Genomic DNA, 25,569 nt, shown 5'->3' with positions numbered 1-25,569 from the left:
ACGCCAATGGGGCCAGAAAATTCTGCCCTCCATTTTTGAGAGACCATGCGAGCTATTTTACTCAGGAAGGTTCATCGTGATGTTCCAACCCACCTGGTTTCTCTAAGAATGCCGGGTGTCTTCAGTCACAGCCTTCAAACTGCTTGCAATGATCAACATTGGCAGCTGCTTTTGATATACAGAGCCTGTAGTTGTGTAGTGACAGGACACTAATTGTAGTTATTCAGTCTTTTCCAAGTATTACAATTTGTTATCACTTACTATCTGTATAGTAAAACACACACCCCTCCTATATCTGATATTTTGTATCACTCCAAGCCCAGTATTTGTTTTTGTAAATTAGGCAAAGTTTGTAGTGCATTAGGTTGTGGATTATGTGTGGCTTTCTCGTTGGTGCACGTCTCTTTCTGTGCTACCACTGTCACACACGTCACAGATCTATCCATGTTACAATGCCTGAAGCTGCAAATCATTCTGTCTAATTTGCAAAAAAAAACACTGGGCTGAGAGAATTAAAATTAGGAGGAGTATGAGATTCAGTCACAGAAAGAAAGCGATGACAATTCTTAATACTTGGAAAGGTTGAATAACTATAATTAGAAAGGAAAATCCAGTGTTGTTTGTAAAACTCGCAGCACTTGTTCAAAAGGAAGTAACATGAGAGCATTTTCTAAATTTTCTCAGACACCTAGGCCCGGATTTTCACTCCTGAGGCTGGTGTGCAGAGTCGGGAAATTTCCAGGCTTGCCAAGCCCCCTCAGGAAAATGTGCCCTGAATAATGGGATTTTTGTTCTGCGGGGTGGGGCGGGCTTGATGGTGGTGGGAGAGGAAGGCAGTGTGTGCTGGGTGCCTCTGGAAACAATTTGGAAGCAGTCACAGGAACTGCCAAGTGCTGAGGCAGCCTTATTAAAAGGCCCACTTCGGCACTCTGGGACTTCTTCCCAGTTTTCTGGCTACATATTCAGCCCTCAAGCCTTCACTGTCTCACCCACTCCCCATGCTCCATGCATGTCAATCCATGCCCCTCTACCCACTCTCAGGGCCCCTCATACCCTCTTTGCCAACCTATGCCCCCACTCATCCCCATGGCGCTTTATAGCCCCTATGCCAACTTATGCCAACAAATGGTCCTTACCCACTACCTTTTGCACTTACACCCTCCATACCAACTCAGTATTCACCATGGACAGACCTCAGGAGCCATGCTAAGATGAAATAAAATAAAGTTCTAAGCATCTATTGCAGGTTTCACTATGTTAACAAAAAACTCTGCTAAAAGCCCATTCAATACATTTAAATCCCCTCAAGTACTTAATTCATTATAAAAACAAGCAAATGCATTCATAGCCCCACATCAAAGATAGCTGATCCCTTAATAACTTCTTGAAGCTGTGAATCAAACAAAGAAATTAAAGGCCCCCCATCCCTCCCCCCCCCACCCACCCACCCACCACCCCCACCCCCACCCACTAAGATAATGAAATGGTTGTGGAAACAGCAAAACAGTTATAATACTATAATGATAGTCCTTGGGTTATGTCAACAAATGACTGTTGACATTGCAAGCACTAATTCTTTTCAACTCAGGCACAGGCAGGCTGTTTTTATTTTTCAAAATTTAAAGAGCTGGTGATCAAATAACTTGACAGCTTGGCAGTCCCAAAGAACTTATCCACCTTTAACAAGTATTCATATCTACTCTTAAAAATCGTAAGTCACACACTGCAGGTTAAAGCCCTGACTCCAGCAAAAATGGAGTCTGTTTGAACTCAGTTCTGAGCTCAGATGGCTCCCTTGGGTTCGAGTTTCCCCTATGTGAGAATCACATGCTATCCTCTTTACGCTACCGGCAAAAATAGGGTCTGTTGGAAATGTGTGTGGGACATCTGGATCTGAAGTCTTATCATTTTGGATAAGGTGTGGAGTCTCCACAACTCTGCGGAAATTCAGGCCCTTGTTTGGACAATGGAGAGTTTAGATCAGCAGAATGGAGCACTGAAAGGGTTAAATTTGTGTTTGGGCATGATCAGGATTGTATATGCGTTCCCAGATACATCCTGGGTCAGAGACAGCATGAATTACATACAAGACAAAGCTCTGTCTACATTGAGTCATCAAATATTCCCAGGTCATAGACAGTAAAGATTAGATAAAGAATAAAGTCCCTTAAACAGCTGGAAAGCATTTTGTTCCGCACCAATGTGACATTTTCATTTATCTCAGTTATTCTTGTGTCTGAGTGTAACTGCCAGCCTAGCACCAATTTGAGTTTAAAACATAAAAGAAAATTCTAGAAACATTTGTAGCAGGTAGTATTTGTGGGGAATATTAGTCAACATTTTACATTTGACCCTCACTGTTCTTAAGAAGGATCCCACAACTGAAACATTGACTTGTGCTCTTGACAGATGCTACCTGACCTGCTGAGTGTTTTTATTTCCAATTTCTAGCATGCAGTGTTTTTTTTTTTGATCAGTTGATTTAAATTGTCCCATCTTTGCCAATGAGGCTTTCATTAAAACTTCAATTCAATACTGGACACCAGAGGTGAAAGGCCAATGTCTGACCTTACCTGGAGGTGAAATGCTGGTATATAGCCCTCTCTTGAGAGATGAAAGTTCAATGTCTGACCCTCTGGCACCAATGCAATTCAAGAACACATTGGCACATTTTGTGTTGGGTTGGAGACTGTTGTAAGAGATTTATGCTGCTAGATCTGTCTATTATGTTGCAAAGATTGGTGATAAAATCACAGTGCAGTTGTCCTACATAAATCAGTATTTTCCTGGTAATTATTTTGTCATTCTCATGGCTGCACTGTCCTTCAGTGACAGATGGTCTTGTTTCAGCGCATTGGGTCCTCAGTGCTGTGCACAGTCACAGCAGACGTCAAAACTGCAGGTTGTAACACACACAGTGCTGATCTGTGCAGTGACTAAGTAATAATGGAGCAGCCGAACTGGCTGACAAGAGTTGAGAGACTCCACACCCAATAGTGATTAAACACTCTCACTGGCACTGCAAAAATTGAGATAAACATTTTAAATGATTAAATTGATGGAATGAAAATTTTCAGCCTGGCCAGCAGCCTTTTAGAGCTGTACGGAGTTATAGATCTAGAATTTTTCTTTTGACATCAAGTTTCCAGAATGGTGGGAGGGAAATCGAGGTTGGAATGGGGAAGCAGTGGTAAACTTATGGCCCAATTTTCTTGATATCTTGCCTGGTTTAAGCAGGAAACTGGTGGAGCATGGTTTCACCAATATTTACAGAATGATTGTATCACGAGTGAGTAGAAACCTCATGTTTTAGGATCGTTGACCATCTTCCCACAGAGAGGATTTGGAAAGGAGTTATAACCAGTTACTTGTTAGTTTGTCTCTGCTGTTGATAGACATCTCACATCTCCACAGTGCTGAGAGGTTCCGGGTCCTGTGCCCTTGGTAGGGATTCTATGTCTTGGACCCTTATGCTTGGGTCATGAGCACAAGAGACAGAAGTAGCCTGGTTTTTAGGTTTAAAAAAACTGCAAGGTGAAGCTTTCCCCAAGCTCAGAAGGTTAAAATTCAAGGAGGTTAGTTAGAATTTACTTTGTTTAAATCAATCAAGAGTATCCACCGCTGTGGTGAATTGTTCATTATCTTGGATTATTATGCAAATACCAGTTGTACTGATTGAATTTTGTTAAATGTATTTAAACCTTACATAAATTAATTGGGGGGAAGAAAACATTTATAAACAGGCTGAAATAAATCTGCCGGAATTTTGCCTCCCTGAGGAATCCAAGGGAATGAGATATTCCTGTCCTCAATGATATGATCATCAAGAAGAAAGCAGAATAGGAACAGCCTATGCCAAGTAGTAATGTTCTATTTAATAGAAACTGTTAACCTATAGATGTTCCAAACTGCTACAATCTGTTCTGTTAAAAGTCGACCACATGATCTCAAGCGTGGTTGTTGTTGTAAACCTGGTGAAAGCACTGGAGACTAAAAAAACCTGATGAATAACTTGCCCCTGCTCCCAGCAAACCAAGTTTCGATGAACAACATTGTGTAACTTGTATACCTTGATTTTTCATGCCTGCATGAGTTATAGTTCAAGACTGCTTATTGTTCAAAGGTGCATTAATACCATGGATTTTCAGGTTTGGGAAATAGATGAGGCTAAAGGTAAACGTCTCTCATAGCAACAGAAGTTGTTGCTTTTATTCTCCACTCATCAAACATGGGGACTGCAACTTTGAAAATGCTAATGTATTCTAAGAATTAAGACAAGTTTTCAGTCTCCTGTGACCTGTCTGTTCCCAAACCAAGAGCCAGTCTGATGAAACGATGTCTGACAAAATAATTGCCCCATGACACCAATATATTTGACCAAATTAATTCTCAGGTAATAGTTGGATTTTCTCAATAGCAGGGCACACTTATGAATTCACATTTATAGTGTAAACTTATCAGTGAAGTTCTCGATGATGCAGTATTCCATCCCTGCGATTTGCTGGACTGCCTTTCTTAATTTTACTGAAACAGGTTCCATCGTGATCATTGATGATGTTTCTGTAAATATGGATGGATAAAGATAAATAGCTTCACAATTTTCTAAATGCATCAGCTGCCAAAGGGACCTGCTGAGATTCAGTAACTGTTTCTGTGCACAGGAAAGCTTTTATTGAGAACTGCTTGCACAGTTTGAGCATAATTCAGTTCTAACAGCATCTCTTGTTCCAGCTTTGTATGCTGTCTTCCTGCACTTCTGCTTTTGGCTTCAGCCCCACTGTCACACTTCTCTTTGTTCAGATCATTCTCTCTCACTCTCTGGTGCTTTCCTTTCCATTTTCTCAGCCCTCCTGATCAATACTCAGTGCCCCATTCATTCATTTTGGACTACAAGTCACTGTCCTCTGAGTTGTTGTTGGGCACCCTTCCCTTTGCAAGACTGTTGCAAACCTCCTGAATATCAGCCTTCCAGGGCTCCTTCAGTCAAATGTGGAGCTATACACTCTCCTTATTTAAGGAACCTCTTCTGTTACTTCTTCCAAAGATCTAACCAGCTGCTGTGTTAGACTGCGCTATTCTAGCTCTGATGCTGTTCTAGCTACAGCCTGAGTGTTCTCTTAATTCCCCATTGGGCTGGCACTGCTCCAGTTACATCTCAAAGGACACTCATCTGCAGAGGCCCTAGGCAATGTACCTCACTGAGTCCTCAACTCACTTCATGGGGTATCTTGATTCCTTCAATAAGCTGTCTGCACTGTGGATATGGGAACAATCACTGGCACTGCTCACTTCTCTTCACCTTGCTGGAAGCATAGGTTTATTCCCTCCAAGAGATTCCATGTTAACCACTTCACTCTCATCAGTTTTAGGTTGAATTGTCAGAGGTATTGGAATGAACACTCCATTGAAGCACAGTCACGTATCACACATCAATCATCAATAAATGGTGTGAGCTGAAAGCACAGGTAATGGCTGTTAATAATCTGTTCCACGCTACACTGTTTCTTCAATGAGAAGTACCCAAGGGAGAGCCTCTTGCAACTCCTCAACCACAAGGTTATTAGAGAACAATTAGGGCAATTAAAACCTCTGCTGTGCAAACTTACAAATTGGGTGTATTTAAAAATTGGAAACTCAACTGAGTTGTTTTCAGTTCCATATTGTTTAGTTGGGATACTATGGTTGTGTCATCAGATCAAAGCTACATTAGCCTGTGCTGGAGGTCAAACATCCATGTATTTGTTATGTCAGAACCAGTGACCTAGGAAAATTTAGATAGAGGTTTTTCACAGGGAGCCTGAGGAGTGAGGTTTTTCACAGGGAGCCTGAGGAGTGAGGTTCTTCACAGGGAACCTGAGGAGTGAGGTTCTTCACAGGGAACCTGAGGAGTGAGGTTCTTCACAGGGAACCTGAGGAGTGAGATTCTTCACAGGGAACCTGAGGAGTGAGGTTCTTCACAGGGAGCCTGAGGAGTGAGGTTCTTCACAGGAAACCTGAGGAGTGAGGTTTTTCACAGGGAGCCTGAGGAGTGAGGTTCTTCACAGGGAACCTGAGGAGTGAGGTTCTTCACAGGGAACCTGAGGAGTGAGGTTCTTCACAGGGTACCTGAGGAGTGAGGTTTTTCACAGGGAACCTGAGGAGTGAGGTTCTTCACAGGGAGCCTGAGGAGTGAGGTTCTTCACAGGGAGCCTGAGGAGTGAGGTTTTTCACAGGGAGCCTGAGGAGTGAGGTTTTTCACAGGGAACCTGAGGAGTGAGGTTCTTCACAGGGAACCTGAGGAGTGAGGTTCTTCACAGGGAACCTGAGGAGTGAGGTTCTTCACAGGGAACCTGAGGAGTGAGGTTCTTCACAGGGAACCTGAGGAGTGAGGTTCTTCACAGGGAGCCTGAGGAGTGAGGTTCTTCACAGGGAGCCTGAGGAGTGAGGTTCTTCACAGGGAACCTGAGGAGTGAGGTTCTTCACAGGGAACCTGAGGAGTGAGGTTCTTCACAGGGAGCCTGAGGAGTGAGGTTCTTCACAGGGAACCTGAGGAGTGAGGTTTTTCACAGGGAGCCTGAGGAGTGAGGTTCTTCACAGGGAACCTGAGGAGTGAGGTCCTTCACAGGGAACCTGAGGAGTGAGGTTCTTCACAGGGAGCCTGAGGAGTGAGGTTCTTCACAGGGAGCCTGAGGAGTGAGGTTTTTCACAGGGAACCTGAGGAGTGAGGTTCTTCACAGGGAACCTGAGGAGTGAGGTTCTTCACAGGGAGCCTGAGGAGTGAGGTTCTTCACAGGGAACCTGAGGAGTGAGGTTCTTCACAGGGAACCTGAGGAGTGAGGTTTTTCACAGGGAACCTGAGGTTCCTCAATAAAGTGCAAAGACCTCAGATTGCTTGCACTAGAGTTAGGGAAGGATTGTGGTTAGAAAGATGAAAAGGAAGATTTCTGCTTCCTAGGATAGGAGCAATTTCTTAGGCAGGCAAAGTTCTGCAGATGGTATGGTCATACCTAATTTAAACAGATAAAGATATCACAGCAGAGAGAGACTAAACAGAGCATCGGGAGCAGGATTTCAAACAGTAAGGTAGGTGAGGATAAATAAAACATACCAGAAAGAAACAAAATTAGTGACAACTATAGCAGAAAGATTGTTAAAGACAGAAATGTTGAGAGAAAGTCTGCAATGTTTTATAAAAAAACACAAGCAATGCCATGGAAAGGTTCTGGGATTAGAGGGATCTACAATTCTTGGAAATGTTTTGTTGACATATGGCTGACAGTGGAGTTTGGGGCTCGGATGGTGTGAAATGTTTCACATAGAAAGAGCTAAGAATGAGTTGGGATAATAAGGAATGATATAGCAGCTATGGAAAGAATGGGTATAGCAGCGAAAGGGAATAAGACTGAAATAATATTGATAAAACTAGTAATAAGGAGCCAAATTATTAATTGGTAAGTGCTATAGACCGACTGTACCAAGTGAGTAGGTGAATGGAGAGCATTGAAGGCTGCAGAATATTGTAATGTGCTAATGAGTGATTTGAACATTCTGCAGATTAAGTGGAAAGACCAGGGATTACCTGTGGGGTGGGGCAAAATACCAACAGTAGTTTTGAGGTAGGCTATGTGAGTATCTTTCCTTAAATGAAACAAAGGCTTCCTATTTTTATAGGTTAGTCATAAATGTGAAATCAGGGGCGAGATTTTCCGCACCCACCTGCCACCGTGATCTTCTGGTCCCGCCGTAAATCTGGCTGGGTCCCAGCCGCACTGGGGCCGGAAAATCCCGGCTCAGGTAACAGGAAAAGGCCTTCACTGGCAAATGGTGGAAAGGAAACAGTCTTGGGAAGGATCATTGATCGGACTGATCAATGCAAAATAATTGGCAAAAGGAGTAATAGTGATGTGAGGAAAATGTTTTTCACCCAGAGGGTGGTAGGAGCCTGGAACGAGCTGCCTGAACGGGTGGTAGAGGCAGGTTCATTTGAGGTATTCAAAAGGGAATTGGATTGCTACCTGAAAAGAGAGAATGTGCAAGGTTACAGGGCTAAAGCAGGGGAGTGGGACAAGGTGGAATGCACTTTCAGAGAGCCTGTGCAGACTTGATGGGCTGAATGTAGTGTAAAGATACTGTTATACTAGGGCCCAGCTGGAAGAAACTTTGTTTCTTTCTTGGTTCCTGTTCTCTTCTTTCTGTGAGGTTCTTTGGCGAGCATTTTACTTCATGCCTGTTGTACATCTCCCTTCCTTGGGAGGAGCAAACTATTTTTCCCCTTCAAGACCTGTTTCCTCTTGTTTTGCTGTGATCTTTACCTTCCTCTTTACATCATTCTCCTTTTACTATTCTCTTTGGGCATTCTTTCCTGATCCCTACTTTTGGGCCTGTACACCTAATTCTGATCAGAGGAAGGTTTAATCTCTTTTCCATTCTCAGTTAGTAGTTGTTCTGTTACCTTTGCAGTGTTTATTGGTGGCTTATTAACATTTCACTTCCAGTACTTTTGATCCTACCTTACCATACCATTGTTCTTTCAGTGACTTCTACCACTATGGATTCCTCTCCATTGCTTTGTTGTTTGTTTGTGGCATACAGTACTATTGTCCCCGCCCTATTGTTCTTCATTCAGTGGTCATGTTCTATACTCTTGAAATTTCCATTTAAAGCTTTTGGAAAAATGTTGGATAAATGTTTGGTTTCCCAGGGCCGTGGGAACAGTTTTCATCATTTGTAGCTTTAACCGGTTTGTAAATAAAGTCTGGGTGCATCTGAGTTAGTGCCCTCTATGTCATGCACCTGAATAGTCAGCAATGCCATGATATGTTACAAGTTTTGAATTTACCAGAATTAATATTACCATTGCTTCATAATGTGCCAAACATGGTTGATCATCAGCATGTAAATCGTTACAATATGCCTGATGGCAGGCGGTAAGAGCGGGAGAGCTTCTTGGTCAATCATGCTGCAGAAGGTAATGGCAAACCACTGCAGTACTTTGCCAAGCATAACGATGGACCAATCCAATGGAAGACCATGGTTGCCAACACCCTCTTAGGGCATGGTAGCTGAAAGGAAGAGGAGGAATATTACCATGTCATGATAGAAAGAAAGGAAGAGGTCAGAATGTTAGAAGATGTGCACGGGTCCCAAGCATAAAATAACGAATGTACTCAATTATTACTTACTCTAAATATTCATTGGAAAAAACATTACCAATATGTCTTCAGTACCAACATTTTCTGCTTCTTCACTCAATCATGAGGTCATGAGTAGAGCTGTTCACAGACTATTTCTGTGTTCAACTCCATTCACAGTTCTTTCAATAATGAAGAAATAGCCATGCCAGTCCACAGAAAGACTTGGGCAACATCCAGGCTTGGGCTAAGAAGTGGTGGATAACATTTTGGCCCTGGTAGTGACCATCGTGCACAAGAGAAATTCCTATAAGTCTCTCCTTGGCTTTCAACAGCACAACCGTTGTCAAGTACATGCCATCAACATCTTAGGATCATCATTGACCCAGTAGCTTAACTGGAGTAGACGTATCAATGTCAGAGCTACAACAGGGCGGGTGGTGGGGGGTTGGGGTTTGGATATGCTTTGTGGTTCATCAGATGACCCCCTCAACGTCTCCAGCATCGACAATGCTCAAGTCAGAAATATGATGGAATATTCACCATTCACTGGATGGGTTACAGTGGCTCAACAAGTTGGTCCATCAGAAGTGCAGCAGCAGCTTGCAGGTGTTGTGGGGGGAGGTGGTTAGGATCAGAAAGGAACATTCTATTTCTAAGTTTACTGCCTCCAGTTCTGACTGGAATAATCAACAACAATGAAACCACATTTGAAGTCCTTGTTTGCAATCAAACATTTTTTAAAAATATTCTCAGCAATAGATTATCTGCTGCTAGTGAGGGAAAATTTCAAATATGAAGATAAAGAATGTACTTACAATTTGCAAATCGAAAACAAAGCTCACTCTTTTGAATAAAAATCCAAGGTCCATGTGAATTGAAGGTTCCAAAACTAGAAATTGCACAAATAAAAGTGAAAAAAAATTAAGTTTTCTGGGGCAGTATTTTCAATGACAGAATCAGGGTGCAGGTAACTCTCCTCAGCTGGGGAGTAGTACATAGAACAAGTTATGGATAACAGGTCACTATCACTGTGGCTGCTTCGATTGTATTTTTATTGCACAACTCCAATTCAAACCTTGTTTCTTTTGCTTGCAGCATTCTACACTGTCCCGTAAATTTGTAGAAGTGATGTCTGAGTACAATGGCACACAGACTGATTACAGGGAGCGGTGCAAAGGACGAATTCAGCGGCAACTCGAAATTAGTAAGTGCCTGGAATTGTTCTTGGAATAAATGCTCTAAATAGAGAAACATGGTAAGATAATGGTGCTCAATGTGTAGGCTGCTTACAACCTAGGCTTGCTACTGTTGTGAGTCTGAAATCAGGGTTTTTGGAATTAACCTATTACAGAAAAGAAGCTGGAGCCTGTACCATAAGCTTTCTGTCTGACCCAAGGGTCTCACCTCATGTAGGTAAATTTTGGACATGTAAGGATACTCTGGTCCATAGAGAATGTGAGGCCTGCCTATAGGTGTGATCAGTGACACTGAATCCAAAGAAAAGTCTACCACAAAATATAATGGCCATGAGCAGCAATACATAGTTTGACTCCCAGTTAAATTAGCCCAAATGTTGTGAAGAGCCTGACCACCTCATCATTTCTGGGACTAAGAATTACGACAAAGCCAACACCAGTGACTTACATGATAAACCAGAGGCTGTGGGAATATACTCACTGACTACATACAGGGAAGAGGGATGAGACCAACGGGAGATATACAATGAACACCTGACTTATGTGAGATATATGCAGGGAATGTAACTGACTGGTCACATACAGCGGGAATGTGGCTGCGGTATAAACAGTAAGGATGCGAGTGATGGGCTATAAATGGTGGGCCTGTGATGGTACACACACTGATGCATTGTCATGCATTCAAAATAAGTTGGTTTGTGATTCTGCTTCTGGGATGTCAGAGTCATGATTAGCAGTGTAAAAGCCGGGTGCAAGCATATGGTTCCATTGCCACAGTGCCATGCTTGGCTGCCAATGATTAATATGTGCAGATCGTGAGTTTTAATCTTCATAGACATGGTTTCACAAAGTAGAATATCATTTTGTGTCATTGGGTGTTCCTCATTAAATCATCCTACATAGAAAGGAAGAACAAGTTTGCTTTTATTAGCATTTTTCATGTCCTCGGGGTGTCTCAAAGTGCTTCACAAGTAATTAATTCTGAAATACAATCACAAATGTTCTGTTAGCAAATGCAGCAGCCAATTTGCACACAAGGCCCCACAACCAGCAAAGTAGATAATGTCCGGTTAGCCTTTTTTCTTTACTGATATTAGTTGAGGGAATTAAATTGGCCAAGACACCAAGGGAGCTCCCTGCTTTTCTGTGTATATAACCATGGGATTTTTCTACATCTACATAAACAAACATGTCCTCAGTTTAGTGTCACCCGAAAGACAGTACCTCCAGCAATTCAACACTTCTAAGATACTGCACTGGTGTTTCACTTTAGATCATGGTCTAAAATCCTGGACATTGATCATCAATCCCAATTAATTATGCTCAGTAGGGAGCACTGAATCTTTTATATATCAGCTTTGTGATCACTGCAATGCCTTCCAGTATAGAGAAATAAACCAGTTTAAAAAAGCATGAAATACATATACTTGATTTGCAGTAGAATCTAAATAAAATTAGAACATAGGAGAAGGTGAGGAAGAGAAAATGATATTCATCCAATCAAGACACACCCCTCCTGGATGCTAAGTCTCCAGTTGAACCATCACTCTAGTGCCCTAACTATCACATTGAAGTTGTTGCTGCAGTAACCTCACTATATCTCATTAAGGCACCAAATATAATTTGAAGGTTCTAAATATTTGTGCTCAACTGCCTTGCCTAGCAAATTCTTTTCATCCTTAAAGGATAGAAAGTTCCTCCTGTATCCATTCAGTATTTCTGGATCTCTGTGTTCTGATCCTCCTTCCTTGACTTAATTTGAAATAATATTCTGGGTTTACTTTAGCGCTGCCAATTAATATTTTATGCACCTCAGTGAGGTCCCAGCTTAACTGACCTTCTTTACAGTTTGTAGAGTTTGAGCTTCTCTAATCATTCCTCTGTCTCACCCTCTTTACGTTTGGGATTTGTTTTGTTGCTCTGCTTATCTAACACTGGCCGTCTCTGGCATGTCTAACGCTCCTGTGCCCTCGAATTCCAATTGTGCCAAAACATCAGAACCTCGTGAAATAAAAATAGTTTCTCTCTATCTCTCAGCTTGGCAGAGCCCTATGAAAGACATAGGCTGAATGTTCATCCAGGTCCTTATGCTGAACTTTTGGAAATTCAATAAATGCTAAGGAATCACAAAAAGACCTAGGATTTATCTCTTAATTGCTTCAAACAAAGAAAAGCACTATTAGATGTCTAGGTATCCATGTCATATATTATTCATCAATGATACGTGGGGAGATGCTTTGTTAGGAATCAGAACACATCACATTCCACTTTGATGAACAGCAGTCTGACATTTTATTATGAGGTAATAGTCTGACATCCAAACGTAACTAAGTGTTTCTAAGAAAATTTCCAAATCTACATGATAGCTGTTGTAGGATGTAAATTTGGACTGAGAGAAGGAAGGTAGTTTTGAATGGAAAACCCCGCAAATGTAGATTCCAGTCAAAAATTCAAAATAAGTTACTTGATCTAATGCAAATGAACAGGAAAGCTATGTTAACATCTGTAGTGTAAAAGAACAATTACATTTTAAGCCTGATTAGATGGAAATTGTGTGGTATATATAGACTCTTAATTAGTAATGGTCCTAACATGGAGATCAAGGATATGCATGTGGAACAAATTAACTCTTCAGTTTCCCTCTTTTTTCCCTCTTGCATTCTCTTTTACTGTTTTTGTACACTAAGCTGTGTAGTGTACCTCTACATATCTAAAAGGGTAAAGAAAAGCCCAGCAACTACAAACCAGTCAGTTTATCTTCAGTGCTGGGGAAACTTCTAGAAACAATAATTCAGGACAAAACAATAATCACATGGACATATGTGGGTCAATTAAGGAAAGCCAGCACAGATTTGTTAAGGAAAAATCATGTTTAATTAACTTACTGGAGCTTTTTGAAGAGGTAACAGAGAGGACTGATGAGGGTTATGCTGTTGATGTGGTGTACATAGACTTCTAAAAGGCATTTGATACAGTGCCACACAACAGACTTGTGAATAAAGTCACAGCTCATGGAATAAAAGGGAAAGTAGCAACATGAATATGAAATTGGCTGAGTGACAGGAAACAGAGTAATGGTTAATGGATGTTTTTTGGGCTGCAGGAAGGTTTGTAATGCAGTGTCCCAGGAGTCAGTGTTGGGACCTTTTCTCTTCCTGATATATAATAATGACCTAGACCTTGGTATACAGGGCACAGCTTCAAAATGTGCGGAGGATGTGAAACTTGGAAGCATTGTGAACTGTGAGGAAAATAATGTAGAGCTTCAAAAGAACATAGACAAGTTGGCGGAAAGGGCAGACAAGTTGCAGATGATGTTCAATGTGGAGAAATGTGAAATGATTCATTTTGGTAGGAAGAACATGGAGAGACATTATAGAATTGTAATAACTTGACATACCAGACAGGTTTCTACTTGAAACAGATAACTTTATGACAGAGAGCTTTTTCTGAAGCTACATGCTTGAACCAGGTCCACGACTAGAAAGCCACGCCCTCCCACCCCGGATTACCCGGCTTAGAGCTCATCATCGGTGTCTACAAGAACAATCTTGTGACCCCTGATAGGCAGTAGGAAAAGGCTATACCTTCAATCACTACAGAAATAAAGAGTACAACTCTGAAGGGAGTGCAGGAGTAAAGGGACCTGGATGAATATGTGCATAAGTCATTGAAGGTGGCAGGACAAGTTGAGTGAGCAGATAATAAAGCTAGGCTTTATCAATAATGGTGTAGAGCACAAGAGCAAGGAGGTTATGTTGAACTTGTTTAAGGCAATAGTTCAGCCTCAGCTGGAGTATTGCATACAGTTTTGGGTGCCGCATTTAAGAAAGATGTGAAGGCATTGGTGAAAGCGAAGAAAAAATTAATGAGAATAGATGCCAGGGATGAGGAATTTCAGTTATGAAGTTAGACTGGAGAAGTTGGAGCTCTTTTCTTTAGAGAAGAGAGGCTGAGAGGAGTTTTGATAGAAGTATTCAAAATCTTGAGGGGTCTGGACAGGCTAGATGGGGAGAAACAGTTCCCACTCATGAAAGGATTGAGAATGAGAGAGTACAGATTTAAAGTAATGGACAAAAGAAGCAAAAACGACACGAGGAAAATAGTTTTCAGACAGTGAGTTGTTAGTGTCTGGAATGCACTGCTTGAGAGTGTAGTGGAGGCAAGTTCAATCAAGGCATTCAAAAGGGAATTAGTCAGTTATCTGAAAAGGAAGAATGTGCAGAGTTACAGGGAGAAGGTGGGGGAATGGCACTCGGTGAATTGCTCATTTGGAGAGCCGCCGCAGAGACGATGGACCAAATGGCTTCTTTCTGTGCTGTAACAATTCTGTGATTCTGTGATATCTTTCTCTTTTATCATTCCCTCTCTTGATTTTTTAAATTCATTCATGGGATGTGGGCTTTGCTGGCTGGGCCAGTATTTATTCCCCTTCCCTAGTTGCCCTTGAGAAAGTGGTGATGAGCTGCCTTCTTGAATCACTGCAGTCCATGTGATGTTGGTACACTCACAGTGTTGTTAGGAAGATGTTCCAGGATTTTGACCCAGCGACAATGAAGGAACGGTGATATATTTCCAAGTCAGGATAGTGAGTGACTTAAAGGGGATCTTCCAGGTGATGGTGTTGCCATCTGTTTGCTGCCCTTGTCCTTCTAGATGGTAGTGGTTGTGGGTTTGGAAAGTGCTGTCTAAGGAACCTTGTTGAATTCCTGCATTAAATCTTGTAGATGGTATACACTCCTGCTACTGTGTGTCGGTGGTGGAGGGAGTGAATGTTTGTGGATCTGGTGCCAATCAAGCGGACAGTGTCAAGCTTCTTGAGTGTTGTGGGAGCTGTACTCATCCAGGCAAGTGGGGAGTATTCCATCACATTCCTGACTTATGCCTTTTGGATGGTGGACAGGCTTTGGGGATTCAGGAAGTGAGTTACTTATTGCAGGATTCCTAGCTCCTGACCTGCTCTTGTAGCTACAGTATTTATATGGCTAATCCAGTTCAGTTTCTGGTCAATGGTAACCCCCAGTATGTTGATAATGGGTGTTTCAGTGATGGTAATGCCATTCAACGTCAAGGGACGCTGGTTAGATTCTCTCTTGCAGATGGTCATTGCCTGGCACTTGTGTGGCGCGAATGTTCCTTGCCACTTGTCAGCCAAAGCCTGGCTATTGTCCAGGTCTTGCTGCATTTGGATATGGGCTACTTCAGCATCTGAAAAGTCGTGAATGGTGCTGAACATTGTGCAATCAACAGCGAACATCCCCACTTCTGACCTTATGAAGGAAAGAAGGTCATTGATGAAGCAGCTGAAGTTAGTTGAGCCAAGGACACTACCCTGAGGAACTCCTGCAGTGATGTCCTGGAACTGGGATGACCAGCTTCCAACAACCACAACCATCTTCCTTTGTGCTAGGTTTGACTCCAGCCAGTGGAGAGTTTTCCCACTGATTCCCATTGACTCCAGTTTTGCTAGGGTTCCTTGATGCCACACTCGGTCAAATGCGGCCTTGATGTCAAAAGCAGTCACACTTACCTCACCTTGGGAGTTCAGCTCTTTTGTCCATGTTTAAACCAAGGCTGTAATGAGGTCAGGAGCTGAGTGGCCCTGGCAGAGCCCAAACTGAGCAGCAGTGAACAGGTTATTGCTAAGCAAATGCTGCTTGATATCACTGTTGATGGTCCCTTCCATTACTTTACTGATGATCGAGAGTAGACTAATGGGGTGGTAATTGGCAAGGTTGGATTTGTCCCGCATTTTGTATACATGACATACATAGGCAATTTTCCACATAGCCGGGTAGAATCCAGTGTTGTAGCTGTACTGGAACAGCTTGGCTAGGGGCATGGCAAGTTCTGGAGCACAAGTCTTCAGTACAATTGCCAGAATATTGTCAGGGCCCACAGCCTTTGCAGTATCCAGTGCCTTCAGCCATTTCTTGATATCACGTGGACTGAATTGAATTGGCTGAAGACTGGCATCTGTGATGCTGGGGACTCTCAGAGGAGGCCGAGATGGATCATCCACTCGGCACTTCTGGCTGAAGATTGTAGCAAATGCTTCAGCCTTATCTTGTGCACTGTTGTGCTGGGCTCCCCCATCATTGAGAATGGGGATATTTGTGGAGCCTCCTCCTCCAGTGAGTTGTTTAATTGTCCACCACCATTCGTGACTGAATGTGGCAGAACTGCAGAGCTTAGATCTGATCCATTGGTTGTGGAGTCGCTTAGCCCTGTCTATCACATGCTGCTTATTCTGTTTGGCGTGCAAGTAGCCCTGTGTTATAGCTTCGCCAGGTTGACACCTCATTTTTAGATATGTCTGGTGTTGCTCCTGGCATGCCCTCCTGCACTCTTCATTGTGCCAGGGTTGATGGTAATGGTAGAGTGGCAGATATGCCAGGCCATGAGGTTACAAATTGTGTTGGAGTACAATCCTACTGCTTCTGAAGGCCCACAACGCCTCATGGATGCCCAGTCTTCATTTGCTAGATCAATCGAAATCTATCCCATTTAGCGCGGTGGTAGTGCCACACAACACGATGGAGGGTATCCTCAATGTGAAGGCGGGACTTCGTTTCTACAGCGACTGTGTGGCGGTCATTCCTACCAATACTGTCATGGACAAATGCGTCTGTGACAGGCAGGTTGGTGAAGATGAGGTCAAGTATGTGTTTCCATCTTCTTGGTTCCCTCACCACCTGTCACAGACCTAGTCTAGCAGCTCTGTCCTTTAGAGCTCGGCCGACTCAGTCAGTAGTGGTGCTACCAAGCCACTCTTGGTGATGGACATTGAAGTCTCCCACTCAGAGTACATTCTGCACCCTTACCACCCTCAGTGCTTCCTCCAAGTGGTGTTCAACATAGAGGAGCACTGACTCATCAGCTGAGGGAGGGTGGTACGTGGTAATCAGCGGGGGGTTTCCTTGCCCATGTTTGACCTGCTGCCATGAGACTTCATAGGGTCTGGAGTCAATGTTGGTAACTTCCAGGGCAACTCCCTCCCAACTGTATACCACTGTGCTGTCACTTCTGCTGGGTCTGTCCTGCTAGTGGGACAAGACATACCCAGGGATGGTTAATGTCGTGTCTGGGACTTTGCCTGTAAGATATGATTCCATGACAATGACTATGTCAGGCTGTTGCTTGACTAGTCGGTGAGACAGCTGTCCCAAATTTGGCCCCCAGGGTTTAGTAAGGAGAACTTTACAGGGTCGACAGGGCTGAGATTGTCGGTGATTTTTCCGGTGGTTGATGCTGGATTGCCCATCCGGTTTTGAGACTTTGTAGCAGTTTGATACAGTTGAGCGGCTTGCTAGGCCCTTTAAGAGTCAACCACATTACTGCAGGTGTAAGCATATGTAGGCCAGACCAGGTAAGGACAGCAGATTTCCACCCGTAAAGGTAATGTAAAGAAGACATTAGTGAACCAAATGGCTTTTATGACGATTGACAATGTTTTCATGGTAATCATCATTATTAGACTAATAGGGCAGCTTTTCCAGTCAACGAGCGGGGGTGGAGCCCGCTTGCTGATGCGTAAAATGACACGGGGCATGCGTCCTGACGTCACACCACGTTATTTAGATTCTCAGTTCAGCGGGTGTGCAGCTGAGTCGGCTGCACGCCCGCCAACCTGTCAACGGCCTATTAAGGCCATTAAAAAAGTAATTAAAATGAATAATGGTGAAGAGCCCAGGCAGCCTTCAGAAAAAACATGAAACCTCATCCGTGGGTGGGATGAGATTTCATGAGGGTTTCAAAATTTGTATAAAATGTTTAATATAAAGAAACTGACAAGTCCCAGCTCATGTGACAGTGTCACATGAGGGGACATGTCAGGAATATTTTTCTCTGCCTTTGATGAACTTTTGAATCTTGAGCTGATCTTCCTGAGGCTGCACTTCACCTCAGGGAGATCTGTGCGCTCTTTCACGTGCATGCAAAAGAGCACACTCCCAGCTCAGGGAATCCCACCGCCCCCCTCCCCCCGCACAGGGAGCGCATGTCACGTAAACTGGGGGGGCGCCGATCGGGAACCCACCCGCTCCCACACAACAGCACCCCCCACCACCGGACAGGGGGGAAATGCTGCCCGTAATTCCAGATCTTTATTGAATTCAAATTCCACCATGGTGGGATTGAAACCCAGGTCCCCAGACCATTACCCTGGGGCTCTGTATTATTAGCCCAGCAACACTATCACCTCCCCTAGGTTATTCTCTACCTTTTGAACTTTCTCCACATCTTGTTCTGTTCTCCTCTCCTCTCCCTTACACCCTCACTGTCTCCCCTCCACTCCCCACCTCCCTATCCTCGATTTCTGCTCTCACCATCTGCCTGCCCTTCCCCCACTTGCCACCTGCCCTGCACCTCCCCACCTTGGCCCTCCCTGACACCCCTCTCCCTGCTCAGCACCTGCCCTCACCACACTGACCACCTGCCACCCGTTTGCCACCTTCTCCCCCTGCTCAGCAATTTCAACCCCACTCCCCACTTGTTCCCTGCTCCCTACATGCCTCTCTGCTGCCCACCTGCCATCCACACCTCTGCCTTTCCTCCTGCTCCACACCTGCCTCCCACTTTTCCCCTCACAGCTCATCACTTGCCCCCTGCCTGCCCCTCCTCCTTGTTTGTCTGTCCCCATAATCCCTCTGCTGCTGCTTTGCACTGACAGTACAGTAGGTGCGCACATGTAAATGAGTATCTGAGTAGTACAGTACCAGATGGGAGGACATTATTTCCTTTTACTTTTGAAGTATGTATTGATGATCATACACAGTTCCAGAGAACAGCCTATTCCAGTTCCTTCTCTCTCTTTTGTCAAGCCACCTGCTGGTAATCATCAACCCTCTGCACTCTGGGGAAGGCACAATTTTGTTTGCTCAACCCATTTTTCACCTCTCAAGATTGGCTATGGGGCTGGGAGACAAAGATGGAAGTTGGAATTTAACTATTTAAGCCCAAGGAGGAATGGAGAGATGTCCTTTGGGCATTTCTCTCCTGCTACTCCAGCACTGCAAGAGCAGCCAGAATAGGAATGCCAGGAAGTGTAAATCAACCAGTAGTAGGGACAATGCTAGAATCTATTGTTAAGGACAGGGCACATGGAAAATCACAATATGTTAGGCAACCAACACAGTTTTAATGAAAAACAAATTATGTTTGACAAAACTATCAGAGTTTTGAGGATGTAACCAGCAGAGTGGATAAGGGGGAATCAGTGGATGTAGTATGTTTGGATTTTTACAAGGCTTTCATTAAGCTGCCACACAAGAGATTCTTACACAAGATTAGGCTGCATAGAATTCAAGGTTTTTATTAGACTGGATTGAGGATCAATAGCAAGAGTAGGAATAAACTGTTCTTTCTTGGGACGACAGGGTATAACCAGTAGAATGCCACAAGGTTTGATGTTTGCAATTTACAACCTGTATTAATGACTTAGACGAAGAGACCGATAAAAAGCTAGGTGGGAAAATAAGCCTTGAGGACGACACAAAGTGGCTTTAAGAGGAGGTAAACAGGCTAAGTTATGAGGCAAGAAGATGGCACATGGAATATAATGTGGAGAAGTGTGAAATTATTCACTTTGGTAGGAAAAACAGAAAAGCAGAATATATTTTTTAAAAGTGAAAGACTAGTTAATGTCCAGAAAGATTTAGGGATTCACAAATTGCAGAAAGTTAACATGCAGATACTGCCAGCAGGACTGTATTAGGAAGGCATATGGCATGTTAGCCTTTATTGCAAGGAGGCTTCAGAATAAATGTATGAAAGTCTTGCTGCAACTATGTAGGGCATTGGTGAGACCACACCCGGAGCACTGTGTACAGTCTTAGTCTCTTTATCTAAGGAAAAGTATATTTGCCTTGGAGGGGGTGGGGAGGGTGCGGTGGCAGTGAAGATTCAAGAGGTTGGTTGTTGGATGAGAGGACAGTACATGGGGTGAGATTGAGTAGAACAGGCCTGTGTTCTCTGGAGTTTAGAAGAATGAGAGATAATCTTATTCCAACTTTTAAAATTCTTAGAGGGTTTGTCAGGGTAGATGCTAAGAGGTCGTTTCTCCTTTCCAAAAAGTCTACAACTAGGGGGTCAGACTCCGGATAAGAAGTTGGCCATTTAGGACTAAGATGAGGAGAGATTTCTTCATTCAGACGGTTGTGAATCTTTGGAGTTCTCTACCTAAGAGGTCTGTGGATGCTCAGTCACTGAGTGCATTCAAGACAGCGATCGCTGGACTTTGGGGGCACTAAGTGAATCGGGGGACATGGGAATAGAGCAGGCAAATGGACTAGATGTGGAAGTTCAGCCACAAACTTCTTGAATGGTGAAGCAGGTTTAATAGACTCTATGGCCTACTGCTGCTCCTATTTCTTGTTTTTATGTTCCACCATACACTTCAGAGTTTTTAAAGCCTCAGCAGAATAGGCCCTTAATCTGTTTCCTAATGTTTATGTGGCAACAGAATTTGAAAAATTGGACAGAGCTGTGATAGAGGAAAGGATTTTCACAGTACCATCTCTTAATGCCATATAGGCTTTTTTCCTTCCTGAATTTGGCCAAATTAGAAATGCGGATCACACATGGTGCTATGAAATTTCTGAACTAAGCCATATTTTGAGACTGGCCAACACTTGGGACCAAATCTAATGGAAACTTTAATAAAACTTGATCTGATAGGTAACATCCAGTTTATCGGTGGGATTAACTGATCCAGTCTACTGGTGGTGCAGGTGACTTAAACTTTCGTCAAGATTGAGTGGAGAGGGGATTGTTCACACAACTTGTTAAACAGGCTTATTAGCTGAATGCACTGTATGTATCCCATACTGTTGAGTGAGGCAAGGGAGGAGGTAGCAGGGGCACTGGCAATAATTTTCAATACCTCTCTGGCCACAGGAGAGGTGCCAGAGGACTGGAGGACAGCCAATGTGGTACCACTGTTCAAGAAGGAAGGGAGGGATAGTTCCCAGGGAACTACAGGCCAGTCAGTCTAACCTCAGTGGTGGGGAAAATACTGGAAGCAATTCTGAGGGACAGAATTAATCTACACTTGGAAACACAGAGATTAATCAAGGACAGTGTAAAGGGGAGATCATGACTGATCAATCTGATTGAATTTTTTGAAGAGATGACCAGGTGTGTAGATGAGGACAATGCATTTGACATAGTCCACTTGGACTTCAGCAAGGCTTTTGATAAGGTCCCACATGGGAGACTGATAACGAAGGGAAGAGCCCATGGGATCCAAGGCAATTTGGCAAACTGGATCCAGAATTGGCTGAGTGGCAGGAAGCAGAGGATTATGGTCGAGGGGTGTTTTTGTGACTGGATGCCTGTCTCCAGTGGGGTTCCACATGGATTGGTGTTAGGTCCCTTGCTGTTTGTGGTATATATAAACGATTTAGACTTGAATGTGGGAGGGCTTATCAGTAAGTTCGCAGATGACACAAAAATTGGTGGGGTGGTAAATAGTGAGGAAAATAGCCTTAGATTATAGGAGGATATAGACAGGCTGGTCAGATGGGCTGATCAGTGGCAAATGGAATTTAATCTGGATAAGTGTAAGGTGAAGCACTTGGGCAGGAAAAACAAGGTACGGGAATACACGATGAATGATCGGACCCTGGGAAGTACCAAGGATCAGAGGGACATTGGAATGTATGTCCACTGCTCCCTAAAGGTAGCAGGACAGGTAGATAAGGTGGTTAAGAAGGTATATGGGATATTTACCTTTATTAACTGAGGCATAGAATATAAGAGCAGGGAAGTTCTGCTGGAGCTGTATAAAATGTTGGTTAGGCCACAGCTAGAGTATTGTGTGCAGTTCTGGAATCCGCATTATAGGAAGACTGTGATTGCACTAGAGAGAGTGCAGAGGAGATTTACCAGGATGTTGCCTGGGCTGGAGAGTTTTGGTTATGAGGAGAGATTGGATAGACTGGGTTTATTTTCCCTGGAGCAGAGCAGATTGAGGGGGGACACGACTGAGGTGTATAAAATTATGAAGGGCATAGATAGGGTAGACAGTAATGAACTTTTCCCCTTTGTGGAAGGATCAATAACCAGGGGACATAGATTTAAGGTAAGTGGCAGGAGGTTTAGAGGGGAAGAATTTTTTCCCCCAAAGGGTGGTGGGAATCTGGAACTCACTGCCTGAAAGGGTGGTACAGATAGAAACCCTCATAACATTTAAGAAGTATTTGGATGTGCACTTGCGATGCCATGGCATACAAAGCTATGGGTCTAGTGCTGGAAAATGGGATTAGAATAGTTAGGTACTTGTTTGACTGGCACAGACTTGATGGGCCGAAGGGCCTTTTTCTGTGCTGTAGACCTCTATGACTCTATACATTCCTTTTCATGTTGCTTTGTTTAACAAGGACACCTATGATTCACCAACACCATCATCCTTCACATTTTATTTATATTCTTTCATGGGATGCATGTGTAGTCAACAAGGCCAGCCCATCCGTAATTATCCCTGAGACGGCGGTGGTGAGCTGCATTGCTGGGTGTATTCCAGTGCAGATCCCCCGGAGTTAGTTAGCAGTTAAAAAGGCTGGTGTTTTTTTTATTTGACACTTGGTACTTTCCTATTTAGCAATGTTAACATCTTTCAGGCTTCATTTGAGTCGTGGACTGTGGAGAGTTTAATTTTCATGGTAAGTGGGAATAGTTGTGAGATGTACCACTGGGGTTCCACCAGCTGCAATTATATCAGGTCTTGTGAAAGCTGCAGAGGAATTTGAGAGTGTGGCCTTGCTGGCTGCTTAAGGAACACTCTCTGTACCACCTATAAGCTGCTGACCACATAATGTGGTGGTGTGCCTCAAACTTCATGGCTCACCTGCTCCTTGTGAGGTAATACTTGGCTTTGAGAATTGGATTTTCCTTGATTTATATTGGTGAGGAAAATATAAATCCATGAGAGCTTAAACAGCAATTACAAGCAGGGAAGATTCAAAATGTGTGGTGCATTGCTAAATTCAAAATGATCATCGATAGCTCACAATCTCCTCACTGAGCTCTCTCAGCACTCTGGAATAAATGCCATCAAATCCTGGGGATTTATTTGTTTTATGCCCTTTATATGTACCAACTCTCACTGGTGGGTCTGTACAATCACCCACTTTCTCCCCAGGGTCCATACAATCACCAACACTCCCTAGGGTCTGTACAATCACCTGCTCTCTTATTGGGATCTGTACAATCACCCACTCTCCCTGGGGTCTGTACAATCACCCACTCTCCCTGGGGTCTGTGCAATCACCCACTGTCTCCCTAGAGTCTGTCCAATGACCCACTCTCTTCCTGGGGTTTGTATATTGACTTGCACTCTCCATGGGGTCTATATTCAATCACCCACTCTCTCCTTCGGGTCTGTCCAATGACCCACTCTCTCCCTGGGGTTTGTATATTGACTTGCTCTCTCCCTGGGGCCTATTCATTCACCCACGCTCTCCTTGGGGTTTGTATGATGACTTGTTCTCTCCTGGGGTTGCTTGCTGAGCCTAACGCTGTCACGTGTTTCTGCAACATGAGGGCTGAAAGAGATTAGTTTTTATTTTCACTGTTCCATGCTCTGTTATTGCATGGCTGTCTCTTCTTTGCCTTTAGCCATTAAAAATGATGGATGTTGTGGAGAAAATAATTCGGATGTGTGCGGTTATATATCAACAGTACAAAATGACCATGGCCCGAAACTTAACAATTTAGCCTCCTCCACCCATCAAAAAATACTTCCGGAGGAATTTATTAATCCAAGCGGTGCTACCTGGCACAAACACATAGGGCGGAATTGTCCGTGCCCACTGGCATGAGGTGTGCTCGGTGGTGTGAATGGGTGATATGGCAAGAAGGCCAAAAATTGGTTTCACTTTGAGGGGAACTTGGAGGTGAGTGCTCAGTAATGTTGCACAGCGCTCACCCAGGTCACCTGTTGAACCTCAAGGTTGAAGCACCTTGGGGTGTGGGGCCGAGGACTTCCCTGCAGTTGAAGTTAGCGCACAAGCATGTGCGGGGTGGGGTGGTGGGGGGTGGGGTGTGTGTGTGGAAGGAAGCGGCTACGCATTAGGAAACCTTGTATAAAGTGACAATTCCTCTACATCTGAGACCGTTCAGATGCAGCCACATTGACAAGCGTGGAGTCAGACCTCTAGCTTATCTGCTCACTCAAGCAACACAAAGGCATGAAAGTGCCACCAAGTGCTCCAGAGCTTTTCACCCTCGGGCACAGACTGCAAACTAATGAGCGTTTTGGTGGACTGCAGAACAGTTGGATGACTGAGCACATTGTACAATCTCCTTTAGAAAGCTGGCCATGGAGCAGAAACTGGTGGAGGTGCTCACAGGCCCTTGCAAAGTCATCATCTCGGCTTGGACCAGTCTCCCTCATGAGTCAAGCTAACAGTGAATCCTTGCAGTGTGGCTTAGGAGAATGCCTACACTTGAACTGAGAGCACAGAATACAGTCCAATGGGCAAAGCTGCTGTCAATCAGTCAGGTGAAGTGGGGCAGAGGAGGGTGGGATTTCGGGCAGCCATGCAGTGCACTAATCTCTGGCCATCCAAGTTGTGGCCAGCACTCTCCTGGATGCATTAAGAAGCCTTCAGACTTAACCAAGAGAGATTCTTAGTACACCCATGCTAACCCACGCATCTCTCTCTTTCGTCCTGAAGGAGGAGAACATCAGGAGCATGGAGCCTGGTGAATGAGCTATACGCCTCGTGGTGTACGGAGAGCAGAGATGACAGAGAAGAGAGTGACGGAGGCACCTGGCTGTGCAAAGGGAGGAGCAGCACCCTCTGGAACAAGGGATGGCTGGGGCTCCCGCACATGCTGCTGAAGAGCCACAGCGAGCCGTGATTGGTCAGTTCCTAGTTAGATGCAGGGTCTATAGATGCCACCTTTCATTCCAACAGATGACCAAGAACCAGTGTTGCTGAAGACTGCGCATGTTTAGGGAACTGGCCAGTCACATCTGCCAGCTACCGCAGGATTTGGCACCATGGAGACATGGAGGGCATCCACTGCCAGTGGCCGTGAAAGTCACCATGGTATTCAATTTTATGCCAGTGGCTCCTTTCAGGACTCCACAGGTGGCCTCTGTGGGATATCACAAGCCTACACCCACAAATGCATCCAGGAGATCACAGATGCAATCTTCACAAGGGCACACAATTTTGTGCATTTCACCTGGGACTAAGGGAGCCAAGATGCAAGAGTGATTGGATTTACCCAGACCTCAGGTTTCCCACAAG

The 25,569-nt window shown here is 44.0% G+C and overlaps 1 protein-coding gene across 1 annotated transcript in view; it reads left to right on the top strand.

The window, feature by feature from the left end:
* The window catches only part of LOC121283627 (syntaxin-1A-like), a 239,994-nt gene that overhangs the window by 158,655 nt on the left and 55,770 nt on the right, over positions 1 to 25,569 (top strand). Inside the window, exon 6 of the mRNA XM_041198404.1 lies at positions 10,209 to 10,317. Within this exon, the coding sequence (XP_041054338.1) occupies positions 10,209 to 10,317 (109 nt within the window). The remainder of the gene's footprint in view (positions 1 to 10,208; positions 10,318 to 25,569) is intronic.

Source organism: Carcharodon carcharias, chromosome 10 (genome assembly GCF_017639515.1).
Source record: "Carcharodon carcharias isolate sCarCar2 chromosome 10, sCarCar2.pri, whole genome shotgun sequence".
Classification (NCBI taxonomy): Eukaryota; Metazoa; Chordata; class Chondrichthyes; order Lamniformes; family Lamnidae; genus Carcharodon; species Carcharodon carcharias.
This window is presented reverse-complemented; position numbering and strand designations above follow the sequence as displayed.